Source organism: Protomyctophum parallelum (genome assembly GCF_964188405.1).
Source record: "Protomyctophum parallelum genome assembly, chromosome: 18".
NCBI lineage: Eukaryota > Metazoa > Chordata > Actinopteri > Myctophiformes > Myctophidae > Protomyctophum > Protomyctophum parallelum.
The window spans coordinates 18,141,391-18,150,447 of NC_139716.1; the positions used below are offsets into that span (position 1 = coordinate 18,141,391).

At 41.9% G+C, this 9,057-nt stretch overlaps 1 protein-coding gene across 2 annotated transcripts in view; it reads left to right on the forward strand.

The window, feature by feature from the left end:
- The first annotated feature begins 116 nt into the window (after positions 1 to 116).
- The window catches only part of LOC310875265 (sodium/hydrogen exchanger 9B2), a 22,171-nt gene continuing 13,230 nt past the window's right edge, over positions 117 to 9,057 (forward strand). The window contains exons 1-4 of one of the 2 annotated variants that reach the window (XM_083788445.1): positions 117 to 135; positions 2,763 to 2,808; positions 4,916 to 4,966; positions 5,907 to 6,002. In XM_083788445.1, coding sequence (XP_083644571.1) covers positions 4,919 to 4,966; positions 5,907 to 6,002 — 144 coding nt within the window. In that variant the 5' untranslated portion in view covers positions 117 to 135; positions 2,763 to 2,808; positions 4,916 to 4,918. Of the gene's footprint in view, positions 136 to 2,745; positions 2,809 to 4,915; positions 4,967 to 5,906; positions 6,003 to 9,057 lie in introns of those variants that run through there. The other variant, XM_083788446.1, reaches the window with a different exon arrangement.

Consider the following 9,057-nt stretch of genomic DNA (forward strand, 5'->3'; position numbering starts at 1 on the left):
TCTGTCTGCCTGCCTGCCTGCCTGCCTGTCTGTCTGCCTGCCTGCCTGCCTGTCTGTCTGTCTGCCTGCCTGCCTGCCTGCCTGCCTGCCTGCCTCAGTATCAGCATCAGCTCTGTACAGCTAAAGTCTGTATCGGTGAGTTTCACATCACAGTATTGGTAAAGCTAAAGTCCGCTATCAGAATGCCAACGCGAGGCAGGCGGTATAGACCGTGTCAAATCAAATGGTTGTTTATTGTTTATACAGCAGATTACATGTACTGTATGCATGTACACACACACACACACACACACACACACACACACACACACACACACACACTAAGCTCATGGATTAAACGTGAGTGTGTGAGTGGGAACGGTCAAGGTCATAATAATATATGACTAGACAGATGTCCTCAAACCTTTTCCATGTCAAGCACCCCAAAATGACATGTATTTGGCCGAAGTTTCCAGCTTGTAGATCTGCTATTTTTGATGCTTCTGTGTGTTTGACCCTGTAGTCAAGTGTATGATCAAGTAGGAGTAGGACATTCATTTCAGTGGGGGAAAGTAACTAAGTACTTTTACTTAAGTACTGTACTTAAGTACGATTTCTCAGAGCCAAAATTTGTGCTTTTACTTCACTGCAAAAACATACATTAACCACTTCAACCCTATGCATTTTGGCAATTTGAAAATAGCCGATCTACAAGCTCACAATGCGCCACAACGCGACACATTGTGAGCTTGCAGGTCTGCTATTTTCAATACTTTGTACACATTTTGAACTTGTGAAGTGGGACATTCTGCAATATGAGTACTTTTACTTTTTAGTACTTTAAGTACATTTTGATGCCGATACTTTTGTACTTTTACTCAAGTACATTTTCAATTCCGTACTTTTACTTGTAACAAAGTAGTTCTAAATTGCAGTATTGGTACTTTTACTTAAGTAAAACAATTGAGTACTTTTTCCACCACTGAGTCAGTGCAAACAGATCACTATAGGGCCCAACTCGTTTGCACAGGTTTTTGAAAAACTTATATCAAAACCTAAATAGCCTACCATTCAAAAATCTTGGTAATTTCTTACGAGTTCCTCCCCAGCTAAAAAAACACTAAACGTTAAGATATGCAGATAAGAGGTTTCTGCCCGGGCAGCAATGATATAATTTGAGCCGTTATGACGGAGAAGCATCTAAGTCCACACTAATTATCCATTGTAAAATGTGTACATTATGGATATGGGTTCAGGACAGATAAGGCTTTTTTCTCGGGGAGGGGTCGGAATAAATGATGGACTTGGATGGTTAGTCGTCTCAACTGCTCAATTATGGAGTGCACTTCATCGCCCTCATGATTTACACCCTCAAGGTCCGTTGAGGCGGGCAGCGAGTGACGCAGGCGTTATTGTTGCCTGGATCAGCGACAGGAGGGGCGCCACAATTTCACAGGACCACGCCCCGGCAGTGTTGTTTTTGTCGACTCAAGACGAAAATTGTTCGTCGACTACCTTTTTTCACTGACGAAATCTAAATGGAAACTAAGCTACGTATGATGACTAAAACTGAGACTAAATGTATTGACAATTTCGTCAACGGATAAAAACTAGACTAAAATGCTAGTATAAGTCATTTTACACTTGGTTGCATGCTGAAAATTGCCGATTGACAAGCTTGTAGATCGGCAAAGTGTAAAATCAGTCATAAAAACCTATGTTTCTATGTCAGTGGTTTTCAAACATTTTCATGTCAAGGACCCTAAAATTATACATGTAATAGGCCGCCGACCCCCCATCCGAAAATATGTTGTTCCAGGGGACCCCCCAGTAGCAAAGATTTGAGCTAAAACATTAGCTCTGAAAGAATATATATAAAGATTTGCGCCACATTTTCACAATTCTTCAAATATAGTAGACCTATAAGCTCGTAGCGCGGCACTCAGTGCCGCGCTATGAGTTTGTAGATCTGCTATTTTTCACCAGCTAAAGTATAACATAATTAAACACCAAAATGGGTTCCCGCCCAAAATAGTTTAAGAAGCAGCACAAGTTTGTAGATTTGCTACTTTTGCCTTTTTCTTTTTTCTTTGAATCCTGAAATGTATAAACGATAGACGATATAAAGCATATTATTTCATTGTCAAAGTCAAAGATGTCACCGCCGGCGAAGCGAGGCATCAACACATGAGATGCACAAAAAAGAAAGGAAATGATTATGAGGCACTTTTTACATCCCATCAACACGACAGACAATAGACAACACACGTCACTCCACGTCACAACGCAACACATGTCACACACACACACACACACACACACACACGCACACGCACACGCACACGCACACGCACGCACGCACGCACGCACGCGCACACACAAACACACACACAATGCACGTCACATACTCTGATACTTTCCATTCAGGTCATCAGGTGCATTGAAAATGATACCCTGTACAGTAGTTGTACTCTTAGCACACACGCACGCACGCACGCATGCACGCACACAGTAGTGTGCTATTAAGAGACAGCATATTGTCCAAAGCTAACAGCATAATACCAGGGTATAGTGTGTGTGTGTCTGTGTGTGGGTGTGTGTGTGTGTGTGTGTGTGTGTGTGTGTGTGTGCGCGCGCGTTGGCGCGACAACTGTCCTGTTATTAACCCAGAGCTACTAAACATATAGTACACGCACACGCACGCAGACACACACACACACACACACACACACACACACACACACACACCGTCTGTCTGTCTCTCTCTGTTTCTGACATTTCAGTCTAGGTGAAGTTGGTTCAGTGACAACTGTCTCTTTCTACGGACTGGTGAGTGATACTGTTAATTAATGTCTTAATTCATGATGTGCTGTGCTAATTCAAGTGTCTATTACAATGTACTATACGCAGGGTGTGCTTCAATGTCATTTGTGTCGGGATACAAATTTAATTTGGTACACTCAGAGTTACAGACCTGTAAGGGTCCATTTGGTTCCATTTGTTACACTCTCAGAGTTACAGACGTGTAAGGGTCCATTTGGTTCCATTTGTTACACTCTCAGAGTTACAGACCTGTAAGGGTCCATTTGTTACACTCTCAGACTTACAGACCTGTAAGGGTCCATTTGGTTCCATTTGTACACTCCTCAGAGGGTCTCAGAGTTTTTCCTGTATGCATGTGATTTATGTATGTTATTAGCGCCTATGCCTAATTTGCATAGCCTATTTAAACATGTAATTGTCAGAAAATTGTAATACAAACATTCTTAATGTATAGCTAAGTCAGTCTATGGCCTAAGTATAATCAACTGGATAAGTTTCACTTTGTAGTAAAACATAATAATAATAATAATAATACCATATACACCTTTGTTTAAAATAGCAGATGTACAAGCTCATGCATTAGGGTTAATGAGCTGGAATAAAGATTTTCTTTTAAATTTTATTTATCAAGACTTAACAGCAACGAAACCACATGGTGTCACGGTCCGTGACCTCCGTGTTCTGTATGCCCTCCCTGTATGTCCCTTTGTTTTTAGTTGGTGTTTTCCTGTGCTTTTGAATGTTGTATTTAAGTATTTTCCATGTTCTCAGTTGCAGTTTAGTTTTACTTTACAACTGTGTACTTTTATTCTGTAGTATTGTTTTGTGCCTTCCTGTCTGCCCCTAGTTCTGTGCCTGTCTTGTCAACCTTGTGATTAGTCTCCCAGCCAATCCCTGTGTTGATTTGTCAGTTGTGTTCACCTGTGTCTAGTTGGCCCTTGTCTATTTATATGCCCTTGTGTTTTCAGTTCCTTCATTTGTAAAAATAAGTCAGTGGTTTTTTGCTCCTTGTGATATAGTTCATATAGTGTTCTGTTTTCTTTTGCTCCTAGTATTTCCTTGTTTTCTCGTGTTCCCATGTTTGTTCTTGATCTCCTGTTTGGGAAAATAACCCCCCTTGTATTCGACCTGCCCTACAGTCCTCTGCCTTTGTCTGTGCTTGGGTCCAACACATACCATCCTCAAGTACATTTTTAATTTGGGAATTTTACTTGGAGTATTTCTACATTCCAGTATATACTTTTACTTGAGTAAAACATTTGAGTGCCTCTTTCACCATGTAGTAAACGCTGCATTCATGGTCTGGAGACGGCAGTTGTTTTACAGACAGGTAAAAGGGCAGGGGGCTGAAGCCTCCTTTGATGTCTATGTGTGCACGTCCCTGTTCACAGTGCAGACATGCAGGTGCCACAGCAGCAACGGCAGCCAATCAGAATGAAACACAGGACAAGAGCTAAGAGATATTGCTCATATTACCAGTAAGACGCCCTGCGGGCGAGAAGCGACCTCACACTAAAGCAGGGGTTCCCAAACTTTTTCATGTCAAGGACCCCCAAATTGACACAAATTATCCCACGGACCCCCTTTGAAAAGATATGTCAGGGACCATAAGAGAAGATTTTTACGGCTCTAGCGGAGATTCTCAACCCGTTTAATTTCATGGACCCCCATTTAATGGCATTTCTATCTCTCGGACCACCAATTTATATTGTAAAATGTTAATCTAATTCTGGGAGTGTAACAAATGGAACAAAATGGACCCATTTGGTTCCATTTGTACACTCAGAGTTACAGACCCATAAGGGTATCATTTAGCTGGGGACCCCCTGGAACTCCCTCAACTCCCTCTGGCAGCGGGGGCAGTGTCTTGAGTAAAATTAATTGAATGACTGATCTACACAAGGAAGGAAGTGATGTCACATGAATACGCAAGGCCTCATGGGACACTGGAAAGTGTCTGTCTGTCTGTCTGTCTGACTATTAGTGACAACATTTATGATATGTATAATAATTGTTGGACATGACCTTTGGCCTTTAACACACAGCATGTGCTTTGTCTCTACCGTGTGTGTGGGTGTGTGACTGTGTGTGTGTGTGCACGTGTATTTTTCAGATAATGGACGAAATCGGCCAACGTTATGCACGCATCTCAGTCAACCCTGAGGTACTCTGTCTGTCTGTCTGTCTGTCTGTCTGTCTATCTGTCTCCTTATCTGAATGAGAGATTTTGATTGGCTGAGTAGACTTTATTTGACTTTGATGCAATTTTCCACAATGCAATGATCGCACGCACGCACGCACGCACGCACGCACAGTCACGTACACACACATATTCCAAGAAATGTAGTTCTGTGTGTGTGTGTGTGTAAAGAGGAACAAAGCCATAAATAGGAAATAAAAACTTGAAGGGATGTCTAGGAGGGGGCAAGGGGTGTTGGGGGGGGGGGGGGGGTGTCTACTATCAAGGCATTTAAATACTTAAAGTCAATTATGTTCACTTGCATGTCACCACGAGACATGGCCAAAGCAGTTTCGGGGGTCCCCAGCCAAAACCGTTGAGAACCCCTGATATAACGTTTTTGGCTGGGGACCCCCGCAAATGCGTTGGTCATGTCTCGCATTAATTGATGGAATGTTGGATTGAAAGATTTGGTTTCTGTAAGGAATGTTTGTTTGACTTGTTTATGTTTGTTCATGTTTTATGTTCAACAATCCAATTATTGATTTTCAATATCACAATATGGAGTTATGAGAGACAGTGGTAACTTTCCCATGGCGCCACACACACACGCACACGCACGTCCTCGTCTAGTCCTCGGTCGCCCATTCTTTCCCATGCACTCCATAAAACTGTCAACTTTGTATGTTTTCTAATTAAACATTGACAGCAAAGTATACCTCTCTCTCTCTCTCTCTCTCTCTCTCATTCTGTCACCCTCCCTTTCTGCCCCTCCTCTCTCTCTCTCTCTCTCTCTCCCTCTCTCTCTCTCTCTCTCTCTCTCTCTCTCTCTCTCTCAATTCTCTAATATTACAACTTTTGACCACGCCCCCTCACATCCCTGTGTGTGTGTGTGTGTGTGTGTGTGCGTGTGTGTGCGCTTCAGGTTATAAAGCGGAGCAGCAGCTTTGGGAGTAAAGTTCACATCAGCGCAGGATCGGTCGAGAAACACCCACACACCATGGAGCGCACCGTCGAAGAGGTACGCACGCACGCACGCATGCACGCACACACACACACACACACACACACACACACACACACACACACACACACACACACACACACACACACACATGACACACATGACACACACAGTCACACACACTCAGTCTGTTGTTGTGTATACATAAAAGTATTCTTAATAAGTCTTGTATAGTTATTTGGAAATAATACACTGATATCTTATCTAACTATACCAGGCACGGGGCTGGGCTAACTGGCACCCTGGGCAACCCCCCTCTGAGGCGCAGCCCCCCCCAGCCCCTCGGCCCCCCAATCCAAAATGTTCGGCCAATCCTCTCAACTGCAGCACACCGCTGTGTGTGTGTGTGTGTGTGTGTGTGTGTGTGTGTGTGTGTGTGTGTGTGTGTGTGTGTGTGTGTGTGTGTGTGTGTGTGTGTGTGTGTGTGTGTGTGTGTGTGTGTGTGTGTGTGTGTGTGTGTGTGTGTGTGTGTGTGTGTGTGTGTGTGTGTGTGTGTGTGTGTGTGTGGCGGCCATATTTATTTATTTTTTACCTGGCCTGCAAACATTATGTGCAGTGCATGTCAGTGTGTATTATTAGACTTCAAAGCATGAACTCACTACATAACAGCACATTCAGCCAAGTAGAAGAACACATCTAATTACACATTAATATCAGAATACTGATATAGTATTGATTTCAGCTGTTGCAATTCCAAACATGACCTGCTTTACTTAATAACTAGAATTAAATGACTATACTTAACGACTGGTATTAGTAGTATTGTCTTTTTGTGTCCAATGCATTTGTATTTAGTTCATAAAGTTTATCATAACTAAAACTAAATGCATTTGAAAATCAATAAAAAGGTTACTTTTCAGGATTCAAATTAAAAAAAAGCAAAAAAGAATTCAGTATTTCAATTCAAATATAGCAAAAATAGCTGATCTACAAGCTCAAAACGCGCCGCGCGGCTAATTTTACTATGACAGTAATATGCACTGTGGCCCTCTGGAGTGAGTGTGGAAATATTGTGGCTCTCTCTGTCGTCAAAGTTTCCCACCCCTGCTTTACACATTCTATATTAGAGTATGGAACAGACAGCTTGGTGTAAATGTCTCATAAAGGAGGTCAAATGGAGTCTGACGTCGGTGGGAGAGGATATATATATATATAATATCTCCTCCTCTCCCACCGACGTCAGGTGTTCATTTATCTTGTTATTATATTCTGTTGATATAAGCTTTGAGCTGAGAGAAGCTATAAAGCGCTTTTAAATATGACAATGCTGTATCTGTGTATCAGCTGCACAGTTGAGGCAAAATAAGCTATACTCATAGCCTGACACTCAGTCTGAATTTTCATTTCATTTCACTTCATTATTATTATGAAAGCCCTCCCCACGGCAGCAGTTTATGGGATGGACGTTGTCAAAGCGGCAGTCTTCAGTGATTGGTTCATACCAACCAATCAGAATAGTAGGAATGCAGATGACGTTGTTGTCAATCATGAGGATATGGCTAACCCGTTTGCTAACCAAACAAACACAGCCAACGAGCGCTACTAGCATGTAAACAAAAGCGGTAAAATATATCAGATGATGTTCATAAAACCTGTCGTTTCTGTAAAGAAACTATTTATTATACGCCGATTTAATAGCCAAATTGATACAGTCGTGACTCGTGAGTCACCGCAGTGGGGGCATCCATGTTTGTTGTCTGATGCTGGCCAATCTGCTGCTGTGATCGGATTTCCGAACGACACTAACGCCACCATAGGCAGAGACTCCAGACCTGAATCGCCAGAACATATTTTCTTAATGGGTTCTTAATTGTACAGTTTCCTTTCAGTTCAAGTGGTGACATAACGCCAATGTACACGTGTCCACGGTCTGTCCACATTTTAAGATTAACGTCTTGCTTGTGCATCTCCCTCTCGTTTGAAAGTGTCTGTGGCATATTTAACTTCAACAAAACAGTTTTGACAGCTTAAATCCGCGTGGATTTAAGCTGTATAAATGCACCAAGTCTCTGTGCGTGTGTGTGTATGTATGTCTGTAATCCATGTAACTCGAGAACCATTCGCCCCACGGACTTCAAATTTGACCAACGTGTTCCACACCCCCACAGTGAGCGCAGTGCCCGGCCCTGAGTCGGTGGGATACACCGTTGTCCAGAACCGCCACAAAAGCCTCTGCCCAGGCTCTGGACAGGGCCCAAATTCGCCAATTGATCACACCTGATCACCCCTAGATCTCCATATATGGAGGTGGCCTGATCTGTCATTACAATGATGTTCTGACATCTGCATAGACTTGGCATGCCTGAAAAATAACTCCATATATGGGCAAAATAGGGACACAGACATAATAACTGGGTGGCGCATGCATTTCCATACTTGCAAATTGTAGTCTTTTAGTCAACAAAATTAACACCAGTGTTGTTTTTAGCAGCTATTTTAGTTTTAGTCATAGTCTCTTGAATAGTTTTCATTTAGTTTTAGTCACATTTTAGTCACTTGGAATGTTGTAGTGTTAGTCTAGTTTTAGTCGACTAAATGTCAAAGGTTTTTAGTCGACTAAATCTACAGTTAATTTAGTCGACTAAAATGTATTTTGGCGGGCCTTGATGCTGTCGTAATGACTCATTTTACACTTATATAGCAGAAAATAGCAGATCTACAAGCTCAACAAGCGTGAGCTTGTAGATCTGCTATTTTCAGCATGCAACCAATTAGTGTAAAATTAATTTTACTGGATCTACTGGGTCCCTTCCTAACATTTTAGTCTAGTTTTTATTTGTTGATGAAAATGGCAGTATAGTAAGTCTTAGTTTTAGTCATCATAGCTGAATTTTCATTTAGTTTCCATTTAGTTTTTGTCAGTGAAACGAACACTTTTCGTCATAGTTTTAGTTGACGAAAACAACACTGGGTTACACTGATTTTATTTAGATGTTCTTGGATTTCAAAGCACTCTGGAGGAGTTGACATCATAAAGCGCTCAGATATCAGTTAATTTATGAACGGTCAAACACAATAATACTCATAAAGCAAACATTTACACTAATCCCAA